At 47.7% G+C, this 17,298-nt stretch overlaps 1 protein-coding gene across 1 annotated transcript in view; it reads left to right on the top strand.

The window, feature by feature from the left end:
• The first annotated feature begins 2,883 nt into the window (after nt 1-2,883).
• The window catches only part of Nwd1 (NACHT and WD repeat domain containing 1), a 57,342-nt gene continuing 42,927 nt past the window's right edge, over nt 2,884-17,298 (top strand). Inside the window, exons 1-4 of the mRNA XM_051178181.1 lie at nt 2,884-3,028; nt 6,537-6,622; nt 11,216-11,332; nt 16,013-16,310. Of these exons, the coding sequence (XP_051034138.1) occupies nt 2,899-3,028; nt 6,537-6,622; nt 11,216-11,332; nt 16,013-16,310 (631 nt within the window). The 5' untranslated portion in view covers nt 2,884-2,898. The remainder of the gene's footprint in view (nt 3,029-6,536; nt 6,623-11,215; nt 11,333-16,012; nt 16,311-17,298) is intronic.

Genomic DNA, 17,298 nt, shown 5'->3' with positions numbered 1-17,298 from the left:
TTAGACTGCTCAGTCCTTCTGGCTGAGACCCATATTCAGGGGGGCCTGAGTCTGTCCCATGCTGGCTTCCCAGCTATCAGTCTGGGGGCCTGTTATCTCTTCCTTGTTCAGGTCAGCTGTCTCCATGTGTTTCTGCAACCTGGTCTTGTTCTCTCCCTCTGCATCTGGATTCTAGTTCAACTCAGTGTTTAGGTATGGGTGTTTGCTTCTGTTTCCAACAGGTACTAGATGAGGGCTCCATGGATAAGTTAGTTGTTGATCTCACTATCCAGGAAGGGCATTTATGGTAGCCTTTCCACGGAAGCTCAAATTGTTAGTTGGCAGCAGTCTTGTAGGTCTCTAGACCTTTTTTTAGGTTTAGTTTTCTCTTCAAACCAATAATGGCTCCCTCTTTTATGTTCTCTCTCTCTGTCTCTCTCTCTCTCCTGTCTTCTATTCCTACCCTGACTCAATCTTCCTGGTCGCACGTGCTTTCCTCTCCTCCCCCTCACTTTCTCCTACTTCTCTCTCCATTCACTGCCCCCTCTTCCCCTGTACTCTGGAGAACTTGTCCCTTCCCCCTTCTGTGTGGAACTTTATATGAATCTCTTAGAATACACCTTGTATCCTAGTTCCTCTGGCGGTGTGAATTATAGGCTGGTGATCCTTTGCACTTGTTTTGCTTTTTTTTTTTTAAAAAAAGATTTATTTATTTCATTTTATGTGTATGGGTGTTTTGTCTACATGTATTATCTGTGCACCAATGTGTGCAATGCCCTTGGCAGCCAGAAGGAGGCATCAGAGCCTCTGGAATTGGAATTACCAGTTACCAGAGTCACATGTAAGGCACTATGTGGGTGCTGGGAACTGATGTTGCTATATACCTAAGCTGATCTGAGACTCATGACTTTCCTGCCTCCCTCCCCAGAGTGCTGGGATCATATGTATGCACTACTAAGCCATTCCTTTAGTACATATTAATATTTCATATAAATAGCATACAAAATAATATAGTGCACATATCTATATCTATCTGTCCATCGAGCACTCACTCTATTTGGCATCATGTGTTTTCAGTGCCTAGCACATATTCCTGTCACCATGGCTACCTTGATATTCATTCACCCAAAGACCCACAGAGTACTTACGAAAAACAGGTGTCTCAATTCACAGAAGATGGGGTGGTTGCCTGGACCAGGAGGACAATGGAGGGGCCTGTGCTCTTGCCACATGAGAGGACACACAGGTTCAATCTATGCCTGTCACGAGGATCGATAAGACTGGGAGGTAGGGGGAGCATTTCCTCCCTTGTCTGTCCTCATCTTCATTCTTCTTCCCTGTCCCCGAGTCTCCACTGAGAGTCAGTCTTGCACAGCGGTTCTCGACCTTCCTAATGCTGCAACCCTTTAATACAGTTCCTCCCGTTGTGGTGACCACCTATCATAAATTTATTTTCATTGCTGCTTCATAACTGTAATTTTGCCACTGTTATGAGTCAGAATGCAAATATTTTTGGAGATGGGTTTGACAAAGAGGTCATGACCCACAGATAGAGAACTGCTGGTATAGGATCATATGCAGGCTAGAAACCAGACTACATTGGTCGCTGGGGGGATTCTAGTCAGGTGCTCGATCCCTGAGCCACACCTCTACCCCCTTACTGGGGGATTCTAGGCAGCTGCTCCACCCCTGAGCCACACCTCCAGCCCCTTACTGGGGGATTCTAGGCTCCACGTAACACAAATAAATAAATGACCCAGAGACTGATATTGGGGTTCAAACTTCAACCTGAATATCAGAAAAGCAAAGCAGCTGGCCACTAGCTTTTTACCTCTACCTCAGGGCTGATCCTGTCTCCATGAGCCCTCACCAAGCCTCAAACTGTAACCTTTCCTCATGGCTGTACAAAAGCCTGATACTGAATACTTGCTCCTGTCTTTTATACACCTCTAGTTCTGGGATTAGACTGATTCAATTTTGTGTAGATCTGAGTGGCTTGGACTCACAGAGACCCACCTGTCTATTAATCCTAAATCCTAGGATAAAAGGTGGGTACCACCATCTCCTATCTTCTGGCTGCTGGGATTTAAGGTGTGTGCATGGCTTCTGTGGCTTGTGGCCAACTTTTTCTGATCTTCAGGCAAGCTTTAATAAATCATAAATAATATAGCACTACAGCTTCACCCCTGAGCCATGCCCCAAGCCCCTCACTGGGAGATTCTAGGCAAGGGCTCTACCCCTAAGCCACCACCCCTCCTCCAGCCTTCAACTCACTTGATGTTCTTGGCACTCCTATTCCTGACAGCCATGAATTCTGCAAGCAATGTCACGTTCTGGTGGCATAATGTTCTAGGTGAGATAACCATCTTGCATAACTTTCAGTGTACATGAACATTGGTTTATGAGAGGTACAGATAGGATGGCATGGAATGGACTCTCTACCCAATGCCAGGGTTTCCCATGACTTCTAGAAACCCTTAGCCTCCCTCAGCACACCTGGGCTCAGACTCAGCTTACACAGAGGCCCCAGAGGAGCAGGTGTTGGAAAGATTGTGTGGTCCCTGGGCTCCAGCGCCCAGTGCTTTGAACCATAGTTGCTATAGCGACCACTGAAGCTTCCATGAGAAGCTGGAAGACGACTCTGGTGCCTGAAGAAGTCAACAACACTTAACAACACTGGGAAAGCTGCTGTCCCATGCTCTGATAGTACTTGCAGACAAGCAGAGTGGAAGACAGCATCCTGGTATCCCTGAAGGAACGCTGCAGTAACCAACGCAGCAAGTAACCAAGGGACTCAGAGTCTGAGATACACCCTTCTTCAGAGGGCTGAGCCTGGCCAGCTCCCCAGGGGGCTCCTCAGCTACTGGCCTGAAATCCACAGTTCTCAGACTCTTTCCTGGGGAAGAATCATCCAGGTGAATGGGAAGCATGAGTGTGGGCCCCCTCAGCCCTGGCACTCGCCAGCGGCTTCTCCAGGGTCAGGCCGTCTCCCTCCCAGCACCCTCTTCCAGCAGGAGTGTGGCCATCTTCATCAGTTCTGCCATCTCAGGTAAGGGCAGGCTGGGAGCTTGAGACAAACAGACACTCTTGATGGTGGCTTGACCTCATGGGGTCCTCTGAGAGATGCATGTGAATAGACATAGGCTGGTGCACATAAGAGCTGTTGTCAGGGGTCCTCCCGGATCCTCTTGTTTCTTCACCATATAACTAACTGAGTACAGGTGCTGTGCGTGGCCTGATATTACAAGCAATGTTCACAGTGTCTTGTGTGCTATTCTTTATGCTTTGCCTTGTGTGTGTTGGCTGATGCGGAGGAAGAACTTAGCATCTCACACATGCTTGGCAAGAGTCAGGATGGGAACTTGTGTGCAGACAAGGGCCTTCAAGTGTGCCCACAAATGTTCTACTATTGAGCCATACGCTACCTCCTGCCCAAGCCTTTCTTTTAGAAAAGATTTTTTTTTTGTTTATTCATTTTTTAAAATGCTGTTCTGGAGATTAAACCCAGTTTGTGTTAGACAAGCACTCTGCTAGTAAGCTGCATTCCTGTGTCTACCGTGATCTTTACACATTTAGATTGTGTTAGGCATACTATTAGTGAGCTGCATTTCTGGATCTGCCTGGATCTTTACACATGTATTTATGTGTGGGGTGGGGTGCACATGAGCCATGCACAGAGAACAGCTTTCAGGAGTTGGTTCTCTCCTCCTACCAGGTGGGCCTCAGGAATTGAACTTGGTTCTTTAGGCTTGATGGCAAGTCCCTTCACACAGTGAGCATCTCAATAACCCTATGCTTTATGTTGGTTCTCCCTCTGATCATGTGTCGGCTGCATACAGCTTCATGTTATTCACATTAAATAAAACTACACATGAAAACACCTCACCAGATGGTAGTGGCTCACACCTTTAGTCCCAGTGCTCGGGAGGCAGAGGCAGGCAGATCTCTGTGAGTTCAAGACCAGCCTGTTCTACAAGAGCTAGTTCCAGGACAGCCTCCAAAGCCACAGAGAAACCCTATCTCAAAAAACAAAACACAAAAAGAAAAAAAAAAAAAAGAAAGAAAGAAAAAAGAAAATGCCTGGTTTGCATTAGCTCCCAATTCCCATGATATAATTACTGTCACAGTTATGTTCATGCTACAGGCTGAATTCACTGAGCACACAGCCCTGTCACTAGCATGGTGCACCACAGGACACCAATGTATAATGTCCTTTTTCTCAGCTTGATCCGGACAAGCGGCTTCAAGTGCAAAGCTTACCTTCAAATTTACTCAATTTGCTAGAAGACATGCACATTGAGTGGAGTGTTATCATTTCCCCCTCCAATGTAGAGTATATTCTACCATTCAATCTTTAGAGATCCCCCTGCCTCTGCCTCCCAAGTTCTGGGATTAAAGGTGTGTGCAGGGAGGGCCCTGTTTATCTTTTCAGTAATGGCTGTGTGACAAGTGACTGATGACACTGTCAAATATTCATTATTGTCTGACAAATGAATTGCATATATTCTTTTGATCTTTTGGCTTCTTAGTGCTAGGGACTGAACTTGGAGTCCCCATATATGTTAGACAAGCTTTCCCAAGCTCTGCATGTGCCTGAAAAGTTCTGATGGTGGAGCTACATGCAAGCCCCTGACTTCAGACTTCACTGTGTCTTTTGATGTGTCCCTCATCTTTAGCAAGGCTCTGGACTTGAACTTATTATCTGACAAGGATTTTATAAGCACATCCAAATAGCCTATAAAGTTGATAAGATAGATTGGGAAAGGGACAAGTGTGTGGGAGACAGATACCAGACTCATCTGGTCCTGGACCACTCCCAAGGCACAACCTGAATAGGTATTTTGAGTCACTTATTTTTTGTGGTTGTGGTAGAGCCCCTGCCTAGAATCCTCCAGTGAGGGGTTGAGGGTGTGGCTCAGGGGTGGAGACCCTGCCTAATACTGCTTGAAGTTCTGGGTTCTCTGTCAGCACAGCAATCCCACCTGCTTCACTCTGCATTTCAGAGGAACTGGAAACAATCCTTCAGTGTGTTACAACCAGAGCCTGGAGTGGATCAGCATGTACTTGCACATGACTTCCTTGTTTATCTGGTTTGTAATCAGCTGAGAGTACTGTTAGTGTTTGGTGGGTGCCTTGTTTTGTTGCAGTCCAAGGGGTAAAATCCAGGGTCTCCAGAGTGTTGGGTCCAAGTGTATTATATAAAGAGCCGAATGCTCCTTGCCCAACATGCTTACATTTTATCTGGCTGCTCTATCTTAGCCTGGGCTCATCCTGCTGGGCTGGGCCTGAGGGTATCTTGGGGTGTGGTTTTGATGGAGCTTACACAGGCAACTTCTAGGTTAACCAGGGTGGTTGGTTTCTTTGATTTGACTCTATGTATCTATAAGCATTTTGATGGCTCCAATGGGATGAACAGGGACTCTGGCACTTGGGAGACAGAATACTGAGTGTTGCAGCTCAGATGGGAAGGTATTCTGGCACTCGGGAGCCAAGGAATACCACAGTGAAGTAAGCTTAGCAGCTCACAGCCCTGCTTTGGGGAAAGGCTTTCCCAGTGTATCAGCTCTGCTCTGGCAGGAGAGGGGTTTCCCTGGCAAAGTTGTTACAGTTTGGCTCCAGTCCCAGCCAGAGAGTGGAGTGTAGCCACTTAGCTTTGCCAGCTCTGCTCAGGGTGGTCTCTGTGTCTCTGCTCCGGCAAATGAGGCAAAAGGTCTCACCCAAATCTCATTCAAGAGATGTATTGGGAGTGAAGAATCCAGGAGAGTGGCTGCCCTCTGCCAGGGTGGCAACCCACCCTGAGGACTGCTAGGGAGTCTGAATAGCAACATGCTGAACATACTCGGAGTTTATATAGGACTTCTTAGGGGGTGGAGTTTTCCCAGGGAGATTCCAGGGTGGGGATTGGTCAGATTTCAGTCCCTGAGCTCAGACTGGCTGGATCTCGTTCTCAGTGATAGGTTAGTTTTTGCACAGGTTTAGAGTCAGATTTGGCTCTGGTCTCAGGGACAATGTGTGTTTCTTTCACTGGTCCTTTTAGCCTTTTGTCTCTCATTGTAGGATCAGGGTGTATTTCTTCACAGGCTCTTATTCCAGGGACAAAGTGTGTTTCTTTGGCACTGGTTTCGGGGTCAGGGTGCATTCCTTTGGTTCTGGTTGCAGGGCCAAAGTGTGTTTCTTTGGCTCTGCTCAGGGTGTGTTTCTTTAGTTGGCCCCTTACAGTAACTTTTAGATTTCAATAATTTTGTGTAAATGGTCTTCCTGCAGAAAGAGTTATGTGTGCACCAGGATAGCACACGTGTGTGGAGGTCAGAGGACAGAGATCAGTTCCTTCCTTCTGCCCTGTGGGGCAGGTGGGCAGGCTTGGCAGCAAGTTCCTTTGCTGCTGAGCCATCTTGCTGGCCCCATCTTTCTGCTTCTCCTCTTCCTACTTTCCTCCTCTTCTTCTTCCTTATTTTATTTTTGATATTTAGGATGACTCCAACCTTACAGGGGTCTGATGAGACACAGCTCAGTAGGGGCAGGGCAGACTTCTGGAATCTTCTCTCTGTACCTTACAGATATGGACACAGAGCGAGAAGTTCTGCAGTGTACCGCCTACCCTGAGTTACGGAGCTTCTGCCAGAAACACGGCTTGACATTTGAGGTAAGCGCCTGTGGTCACTAAGGAGTCACACCACCCCTTGTCATCTGTTAGGTGATTTATCTTTAGGTCTCAAAACTCAAAATGTTTTTTTGTTTTGTCTTTTGAGATGAGGTCTCATTTAGCCCAGGCTGAACTCAACTCACTGTGTAGTTGAGGATGACACTGCACTGAATTCATAATTTGCCTGCCTTCACCTCCCAAGTGACAGGGTGACAGGAGTGTGCCACCGAGCCATTTATTCAGTGATGTGGATGGACCCAGGGATTCATGTGTGCTAGGCAGGCACTCTGCCAACAGACCTGTAAGCACTACCAACTGAGCTACCTCTCCAAGAGGTCCCTCTGTCTCTGCCTCCTGAGTGCTGGTATTAAAGGCATGCACCACTGTGGGGTTACCTACAAACATCACAGTCATCAGAGAAGCAAACTGGGAGGCAAGAAGGAACCCAGTTCAGCGAGACTTGGCTGGGCTGGGTCAGACTTCTGGAGTCTGGCCCCAGGCTGTTTATTTTAGGCATATTTAAGTACAGTACAGCTTTGAAAAAAGTTCCCTGGTGACAATTGTCCCAGTACCATGTGCACAATAAAGCTTAAGGAATGATTACATCAAAACTCTTTGCAAAATACATGTGACCTCCACCATGAAGATGGAGTCTACAGCCTAAGGGTCTAGGATCTGTGGTGATCTCTGCCCTCCCCAGACAGTGTAGTGCTCAAGCAGGTTATGGAGTTCATGCGACATTTCCCCTCAGGGTGGGCTCTAGTGATGAGAAACAGAGATGAAGTTCTAGAGAGGGAGAGTCTGGGGTAAACATTGTGGGATCTAGCTGTACAAATAGCAAAGATCACCAGGTAATTAATAGCATCTTCTGCCAGCCTTCTCAGCAGGAAACAGGCATCCATTTTCTCCTTTGAGGACACAGCCCTGCATGATTAACACTCCCATTTCTCCGGTGCCTGTCTTTCTGATGCCCTCTATGTGCCACCATGTCTGCTGTCCTAGTCATGTCTAGGCAAGATTCATTTAATGATTTTATGCAATTGGTTGTTTGTCTGCATGTAAGTCTATGTGCCTCATGTGTGCAGTAACTGTGGAGGCCAGAAGAAGGCGTCAGATTCCCTGGAACTGGAGTTATAGGCAGTTGTGAGCTGCCGTGTGGGAGCTGGGAACTAAACCTGAACCTGGGTCCTCTGTGAGAGGAGCCAGTGCTCTTAACCACTGAGCCATCTTTAGCCCTTCGTAATATTTTAACAAGAGGCCACCTTCTTGCTTTACATTGCTGTCCCCATCTCCTTATCAGTGTTCCTGTGTGTGTGTGCGTGTGGGGATCAGGTGTCATGCTTGGGTATCTTTCCCCAGGTGCCATCCATTTAGCATTTGGAGACAGCATCTCTCACTGACCTGGAACTTGCCAACCTGACTGCCTGACATCCAGCCCTGGGGTCCTCAGCTCTAGGACTGCAGAATATATCACTGACCCTGGCTCTTGCATGAGTTTATGGGATGTAATTCAGGGCCTCATGCTACAGACAAGCATGTCAGAGATCTGCCATTACCCAGCCAGCACCACCAAGCGAGTCGGGGCTAAAGGCGAGCCCCATTCTTCCTGTTGCTGCTGTTCCTAAATTTTATGTATGAATTCACACAGAGCATTCCAGACCAATGTGTCTTAATCCTTGTCCTCCTCTTTGTCCTGGTTAATCTGGAAGTAATACAGTAAAAATAAAGTAGCTTATAGCTATCTCTCTCTCTCTCTCTGTTTCTCTCTCTCATTTATTTATTTATTGTTGTTATTATTATTTTTGTTTTGTTTTGTTTTTTGAGACAGGGCTTCTCTGTGTAGCCCTGGCTGGCCTGGAACTCACTCTGTAGACCATGCTTACTTCAAACTCCATCTGTCTCTCCTCCTGAGTGCTGGGATTAAAGTGAGTGCCATCACCTAGCTCTCAGCAATTGGTCTCAGAGACCATTATTCTTCAAACACCTTTGGGACACAGGTATCTGAGAAGCCACAATGACTTGCTCTATAAGCTGTTTGATGGTCACACCCCTCCACCAAGATTCCCAGCTTCCCTGTTCTCCTTGATTATCTCCTGGAGGAACTGTTTGAAATTGGCAGCACCAGTGACTCCCATCTTCTCCAGGGGGCAGTCAAGGGTGAACTTCAAAGCCAGCCTCTTGTTTTTAGCCCCCTTCTCCACAAGCTCTCCTGAGTTGCCATGGTGGCACAGGATGCACAATGCACAACTCCATTCTTGATAGACTCCTGAGAAAGAACAGGGCTTACCTTGCAAGTATGAAGGTCTGAGTTCGGATCCCCAGTGCCCACACAGAAGCTGGGTGCAGTGACATGTGACTGTAATTGGGGGAGGGACAGGTACAGGCCTAGAGCTTCATGGCCATGCAGTCCAGCCTGAGAGACCCTGTCTCAAAAACCAAGATGTAGAGGAATAATGGAAGATGCTAGACATGCTTGACCTTGAGGCTCTACATACACACCCCTGTGTGCACACACACACATGAGCATGTACACACATATGTCACCAGAACAAAATAGAGACAGAAAGGGAATCTTACACAATGAGGGTTCGTGAAAGCCCTGTGCTTGTCACTTTAACACTTGCTGGTCTGCCTGCTGCCCCAGGCAGATGGTTTGCATTTCTTTCTCTCTGGGCTATAGAACTGATAAAGGTGGAGATGACTCCCTGTACCCTTTGTCTTCCTGTCTGTCATTCCAGCCTTCACTGGGCCAGCCCTGCAGCCTCCCAACCCACTCCTCCACCTCAGCTCTCCCAGCCCCCTGCCTGCCAGTGGCAGAGGTGGCATGGGTGTGGTTGCTAAGGAGAATTGGCAGGGTCACTTCCTGGCTGGGTCACTTCCCGATGGTCTCAACACCCTCCCTCGCAAATCATGTTCCCAGTGAGCTTGGACATGCTCTCCTTTAACAAGGAACAAGGCCAGAAACACCCAGTTTCCTACAGAATTATTCAATTGCTCAAACAGGGTCTCATGAAATCCAGGCTGACACTGAGCTCAATATATAGCTATGGCCTTGAGCTCCAGATACCCCTGCTTCCAAGCGCAGGGATAAAAGGTGTGTCCCAGTCCCACCTGCTAGACAGTGCCGGGCATCGAACACAGGGCTTGGTGTAGCCAGGGCAGCATTCTATCAACTGAAGCTCAGCCTCTGCCCTACCAAGCCCATTTTTGTTTTTTAAGATTTATTATTTTATTTACATGTGTTTGTGTGTGTGTGCAAGTGTGTGAGGGGTTTGGGGGACCAGAGAGGGCTTTGGATTCCCACTGGAGTTCTGAGATACCCAGTGCAGTTCTGGGAAGTAAATTCAGATCTCTGGGGGGAGCAGCAAGTGCTTTTAGTAAACCTTTCTTTTCTTTTCTCTTTCCCTCTCCTTTGAGACAGGGTGTCTATGTAGCTCAGACAGGCCTTGATGTGGTGATATATTATTTATGATTTATTAAGCTTGCCTAAAATTCAGAAAGCAAAGCCAGCCTCAAGCTGTCAGGCAGCAGTGATACAAACCTTTAATCCCAGGAGTCATGATTAAGAGGTAGACCGATCTCTGTTAGTTCAAGGCCACACTGACTACAGAATTGATCCAATCCTAAAAGAAACAGCTCACACAAAGGTGATCTCTGCACCTGGGGTTACACACCTTTAATCCCAGCACTAGGGAGGTGGAGACAGGAAGATATGGCTGGGTGGAGAAAGGAATAAAAGTAGGAGAAGACAGGAATTAAGAGCCTTTTGCCTCTGAGGATTCGTGGAGACAAGATTGCCATTTCAGCTGGCTAGAGGTAAAATCTACTGGGTTAGCTGCTTTGCTTCTCTGATCTTCAGCATGAAGCTTGACCCCAATATCTGTCTCTGGGTCTTTTATTTTTTTGTGTTACACCTTGACCTCAAATTCTTCCCTCCTACTTTAGCCTCAGGAGCCAAAGGGACTTTTCTTGCAGTTCATGGCCACAACCTTCTGAGAGGGGGACCACAAGTGGGAACCCTGGAGGACCCCATAGATACCCTTAGTGTGCATCTGCCTTTTTCTTTTCTCAAAATTACACTGATGAGCCACTTTTTTCCTTTTTCAATTTTTTTCTTTATATATATATATATGTATATATATATATATATATACATTTGAAAATATGCATTGGTGTTTTGCCTGTGTATATGTCAGTATGAAGGTGTCAGATCCCCTGAAACTTGAGTTACAGACAGATGAGAGCGCCATGTGGGTGCTGGGAATTGAACCTATGTCCTCTGGAAGAGCAGCCAATGCTTTTTACCTTTGAGCTTCTCTCCAGCAAAACATGGGCTACCGGGCTACACTTTTGTCTTTTATTCTGGTGCAGAATGGAATCCAGAGGTCAATCATGTGCATTATGCGAACAATCTGCCAACCACCACACCCTCAGCCCCTCACTGGGGGATTCTAGGCAAGAATTCTACCACTTAGCTATATCCCTCGCCTCCAATTTGTCTAATCTTAGAATCCCCCTGGAAGAGAAACTGATTCAGTTGAATGAAACTGTAGAACACACCAGTCATCAGAAACCTCACCCTTCTATTCCCAGGTGGTTGATCTGAGGTGGGGTATCCCGAACACACAGGCCACTGACCACTTGACTGTAGAACTCTGCTTAGAAGAACTTGACCGCTGCCAGAAAACGTCCATAGGACCAGCTTTTGTGGTGAGTGTGTCAGGGTAGGTGGAATTGCCCTTATTCTGTTTTCCATCGCAGGAAAGTGGTCTTTGGCAGCCACCCAACCTGAAGAGAGAGAGAAGTGGGTGGCATTTTTGCTAATATCCTAGTCTCCAAGAACCAGTAATGACAGACATAAGTAATCACTAACAGTACTTGAGTGTGCTCCTCAGAAGGAGCTGGGAGCCAGGCATTAGTAATCAAATGCAGCAGTAAGTGAACTGGAGGGTGTAATGCTGACTTGGAGGGAATTTTCCAGGCCATTCTGAAATTCTCTTCACCTTTCCCACCTGGTCCACTTTACATTTGGGAAATTTGGGATTCTGGAAAACAAGAGAGAAAGTAGAAACACACATCCTTTTTCTGCCTCTGTCCCCATGTTTCTGTTGCTCTGCAATACACACCTCTACCTCCTCTGTCACCAAAATAATCCCCTCTCTGGTTGACAGAGCAGGCTGGTATTATAGCAGGTGGGGCCAGGAAGATCAGTAATTCAAGGCCATCCTTGTGTAGCAGGTTCCAGACCCTGTCTCAAAAAGTGAAAATTAAAAACAAACAAAAAAAAAAAACAAAAACAAAAAAAAAAAAAAAACTAAGCTAGAAGTACCCAGCACTCAGGAGGCAGAGGCAGGTGACCTCTGAGTTTGAGGCCAGCCTGGGCTACAGAGCGAGTTCTGGACAGCCAGAGACACATAGAGAGATGTGTTGAAACAAAACAAAGAAACAAACAAACAAACACCCTGAGAACCAGCAGTTAGGAGCCTGCACTGCTCTTGCAGACAGAGAACCCCAGTTCAGTCCCCTGCACCCACGTCAGGCTGAGGTCTGATGCCCTCTCTGGGCTCCAGGGGCACGGTGCTCATGTGCATACACTTACAGACTCACATGTGAATAAAAACCCTGGCCACATCAAGAGCCACAGACCCTGTGCAGCAATATTTACATTGCCTTAGTCATGGTGAGTGTGTTGGTAGCATGGATTAGTAGTCACCAGATTTCTAGAATGTTCTATAGGCTAGTGTTGCCCCAGAGATTAAGTCTCCCTAAGAAAACAAAACAGAAGAAGCCAGAGGTGCAGGCATACACCTGTCATAGCAACTACTTGGGAGGCTGAGGCAGGAGGATTGCTTCAACCCAGGAGTCTTTTTTTAAAGAATATTTGTCAACAAAATGTCTTCTTTGACAATTTCTTACCTTCATACATTTTATCTTGATCAAATCCATCCCCAACTTGCCCTGCCTGCCCCCTACCCCTCCCAGACTCCTCCTGCCACCTTTGTGTCTTTTTAAATAACCCAAATGAGTTCAATTAGTACCACTATTGTGCCCAAATTTTGTACCCCAGAATCACCAAGAGACCCATTCTGATGCAAAAGCAAAGAACCTTTTATTGTTTACCGAGTTAATGTCTTTAACTCAGACCCTTATTGGTTCATCTCGGCAGGTGATATGAGAAGGACCCCAAGGGGCCCCACAAGGTGGGGAATTTACTGGGGTGTATAAGGAGAGTGTCTAGGGGTACACAATAGCCTCAGGACTGGTGGACTTCCAGGCTTGGGCGACCTGTCCTGTATTGATTGGTCAACTGGTTGTTATGGTCTATAGGCCCTCCCAGGGCGGTTGCTATGCTCTACAAGTCATGTCACTGTCAGCCATTTACCATAAAGCATGCCCAGAGCCTGCCAGCTAACTTCTGATTGGTTCCTTGCCATGTAGTAGGTATCTGACCTCCTAGTGACTAGGAAAGCTACTACAGGGTCAGAAGGCCAGAAACTAAGCACATGTGCTGAGTCAGGGCCTTGGTCTTGCTGGGTCTTTTCTGTAGCCTGTCATGGCTGCTAAATCAGGGGGCTGGGTGAGGGTCAGGTACCTTCATCACCTGAGTGCACACAGGTATACAAGAGAAAGAGCAGCCTTCCAGAGTCCCCACCCTTGGAACAAAGTGATTTTCCCTCCTCTCAAGAGCCCCGCTCCCACACACTGGGTTTTAGCTGTGTTTCCCTCCCCTCAGGACCCCCCCAATACACACACACTGGGTTTTAGCTGTGTTGATCGTGTGTAGGTGTGGCTCCTGTGAGTTCAGGGGTTCATGGCAGTCTCGAGTTCACATCATTCTTGTACTCCCACTTCTGTGATGCTCCTGAACCTTTTGGGAGGATGTTGATAGAGATGTCCTGTTTGGTGCCAATGAGTTGGAGGCCCATTATGAGCCCTCATCTCAAAAGAAAAGGAGAGAAAAGACAAACACTGGCACTGAGCAAGGGCCGAGGCTTGCCTCTTCAGATGTGTCAATGTGTTGTCATTGTGTTGCTTTTTTGTTATCTTGAGACAGGTTTCCCTGTGTAGCCCTGACTGTCTTGGAACTCACTCTGTAGACCAGGCTGGCCTCAAACTCACAGAGATCCACCTGCCTCTGCCTCCCGAGTGCTGGGATCAAAGATGTGCACCACCATGCCTGGTGCTGGGATCAAAGGTGTGCGCCACCATGTCTGGTCATGTGTTAACTTTTAACTACAGTGCTTGCTTCTGGTGTCTTCAAACTGCGTCCTGTCCTTCTCTTTGTGCTCAACTACCAGTATGTTTTAATTATTATTGCTTTAAATTATTTTCACAGGCTGGGGAGAAGGCTCAGTGTGTAAAGTGTCTGATGGGCAAGCATGAGGACTTGTGTTCAAATCCTGAGCAAAGATGGATGGAACCCTGGTACTCACTGAGCAGTCAGTGAGATCTAGGCAGTTGATGAGCTCAGGTTCCTGGAGAGACTGTGTCTCAAAAGATAAAGTGTGGGCTGGAGAGATGGTAAGCAGTGACACATGCCTGCTGTAATGGAAGAGGACCCAGCACCCACATCAGGGAACTCACAAACACCTGTAACTCTATCCTCTTCTGGCCTCTGTGGGCACAGCATCCACAATAGCGCACACCCACACCTGTAAATAAACGTCAAAAAATTACAAATTAGAGAGGGGACTAGATGTCATACTGTGTGAACCTTTGGCCTCCATGTGCACAGGCTACGTACATATGCTCTCTCACACACACACATACACACAGATATACATACACACACCCACTTGCTAAACATGTCCTCTTGCTTACAACTCCCCTTCTCAGTTATTTTTCATGCTCCTAAGCTTAATTTCCCCAAGACCTGACAATCATGTTGAGTTTGCAAGGGAGAACTGGTTTTGGTTTTCCCATTTAAGAAGGGGTATCAGGTAGCCCAGGATGACCTCAAACTCACTGTGAAGCTGAACCTAATCATAAACGCATTCCTCCGGTGTGGGGATGGACCTAATCATAAACGCATTCCTCCGGTGTGGGGATGGGGATGGCAGGCCTGTGCCATCAGCCCATGCAGCTCTGGATATTTATTTGTTTATAGGGGAAAGCAGGTTGCCTGCAGGGGTTGCCTTCCTCCTTTCATCCTCTGAGTTCCAGTGCTCCTTGGCAAATGCCTATACCCACTGAGCCATCTTACCAGGCCCCTCCCCCAAAATGTTTTTTTTTAAACACAAGGAGAAAATATCCCCAAGCACAAACCACCCACGAATTAAAATTTTCAGAGAGGACTAGGAGACGCCACAGGGGAAATGACTCTGAGCCCATACTGCAGGCTGGGAAAGCACACGATGGCTCCAGCTAGATGGGGAAGGAAGGGTCATCCCCAGGCTGCCTCCTCATCTGAACCACCTGCAGCTCCACAGCTGAGGTCTACCTACTCATGCCCCATCCCAGCATTGCCCTCCTTTGTCCCTAGATCCTGCCTACCACTGTCACTCTTGCTAGGGGGACTTTCCACGAAATCAGACCCACACTGTTGCCCTGGAGAGGAGGCTCTGTGGTAAATAGCTCATTAGCAAGTCACAGGTCCCCACGCACCTCCTTTAGAGGCTGTGCCTCACCTCTTGGGGCTATGGCTGCTCCTAGCACCTCCCTCGCTCTGTGGCCCCAGCCTCAAGCCTCTCTCTGAGGCAAGCTGGACCTTGTTCCTGGGAGGCTGCGGGGACCTTGGAGGAACTGCCTGACCATCTGTCACCACAGATTCCTGGACAGGATGTGTGGTCTGTGCTTTCTGCCACTCAAGACACTGAGGCTGGAGCTAGCCTAGGCAACATTGGAGCCCTGACTCAAAACTACAGAAATGTACTTGTTTCTGTCATATGTGCCCACACATGAGCACTCGTGCACACACACATGCCACATGCACACACATGCAATACACACTTGCACACACAGGTGCACATGCGCGCGCACACACACACATGTATACACAGACCTGCCTCAATGACTACTTCTGAGTGCTTTCCTTTTTACTTCTCCCCTCCTGTATACCCTTCTTTTTCCATCTCCTCTCCTTTCCTCCCTCCTCCCCTCCACACTCCTCCTTCTCCATCCTGTAGCTGTTGTTGAGCTCTTCTTTCTTCTGAGATGGTCTTCCTTTGCTGTCCATGTTGTCCTAGAACCCTCACTCCTCTTGCCTCAGCCCCCTCACCTAATGCTGGCATCACCCTGTGCCCTCATGCTTCTGACCACGCTTCTTTGTGTAATTATCACCATGATGTCATGACTAAGTTGGTGTTCAGGGCCTCAGTGTGCTTCCTTCATGGCCCTGGAGTTCAGTGTCAAGTGCGATTTGAACCCATGCTCCATATGTCTCCCTGCCAGGCTCTCCTGGGCGACCAGTATGGCCCCTGCCTGGTTCCCCAACGGATCGAAGAGAAAGAGTGGGAGGCACTAAGGGCCCAGCTGACCTCCAGGCCTCGAAATCTAGAGCTGGTGGCCAGACATTTCCGGAGAGACGACAACGCCATCCCTCCCACCTACTTGCTGCAACCTCCAGGCTCCGTGGAGGCCCCAGGGCCTGAGGAGGCCACCTTGACCTCTGTCCTTCGAGGTGGAGCTCAAGAAGCTTGGAGGCTGGGCCTCATCAGCCAGGAGCAATGGGAGTGTTACCATCGCTCAGGTGAGGCCCAGGGGACCCCCAGGCGTTTATGTGACATAGGAAACCCAAGACAACACACATCCTCCAGGACCTAAAATACAAGTGTGTCATCTTAGTCTATGTCAAATTTCCTTGGCACCCTGGAGATTGCACAGCCCTAGCCAAACCTGTCAGCTTCTAGGACACTCTCTCTTCCTGTCCCCTACCTCTGCCCTCCTGTCTCCCAGATTGATTACCATTCCTAGTTTGCCTGCGACTGAGGTGTCCAAGAATGAATTCATTTATTTTTATATGCATTTATTTATTGGCTGGGGAATAGATGCCAGCTGTGGAGACATGTGGAGGTCAGAAGACAATTTGCAGGAGTTAAACTCATGTCAAACTCAGTGGCAAGGGCCTTTACATGCTAATGAATCTTGATCCTAGAGTGCTGTGTGTGTGTGCTCAGATGCGTGTGCATGCCTGTATGTGTGTGTATATATGTGTGTATGCTCACATGCACGTTTCCATGATTGTGTGTTCGAAGGTGCACTTGGGTGCATGGCCTTAGTTTGTCAGGTTTCTCTCCATTGATTGTACTCTGAGGTAGCCTCTCACTGAACCCCAGCCTCATAGATTAAGCATTAGCCAGTTCCTTCCTAGATCCTTCTCTAGCACGTTTCCAGCGTGCTAGGTTATGGTCAAGCCTTTATGTGAGCACTGAAGATATTAGCTGTGATCCTCATGAATAGATGGGAAACTCTATCCACTGAGCCATTGCCCCAGCCTCTTAGGGGATTTTTATTTATTTGTTTGTTTTGGATAGGATCTCTTGTAGCCCAGGCTAGCCTTGGACCTGTTACATAACCAAGGATGACCTTGAACTCCTGGTCCACCTGCCTCTGCCTCCAGAGTACTGAGAGGGTAGGTGTGTATCACCACACTGGGTATATGTGGTGCTGAGGTGGATCCCAAGGTTTCCTGCACACTAAGCAAGCCCAAGAATGTATGTAGTTTTATTGTACATGCA

The sequence above is a fragment of the Phodopus roborovskii genome, unplaced genomic scaffold (assembly GCF_943737965.1).
Source record: "Phodopus roborovskii unplaced genomic scaffold, PHOROB, whole genome shotgun sequence".
Lineage (NCBI taxonomy): Eukaryota > Metazoa > Chordata > Mammalia > Rodentia > Cricetidae > Phodopus > Phodopus roborovskii.
Note: the sequence above shows the minus strand (reverse complement) of the source record. Positions and strands in the feature narration are given on the sequence as shown.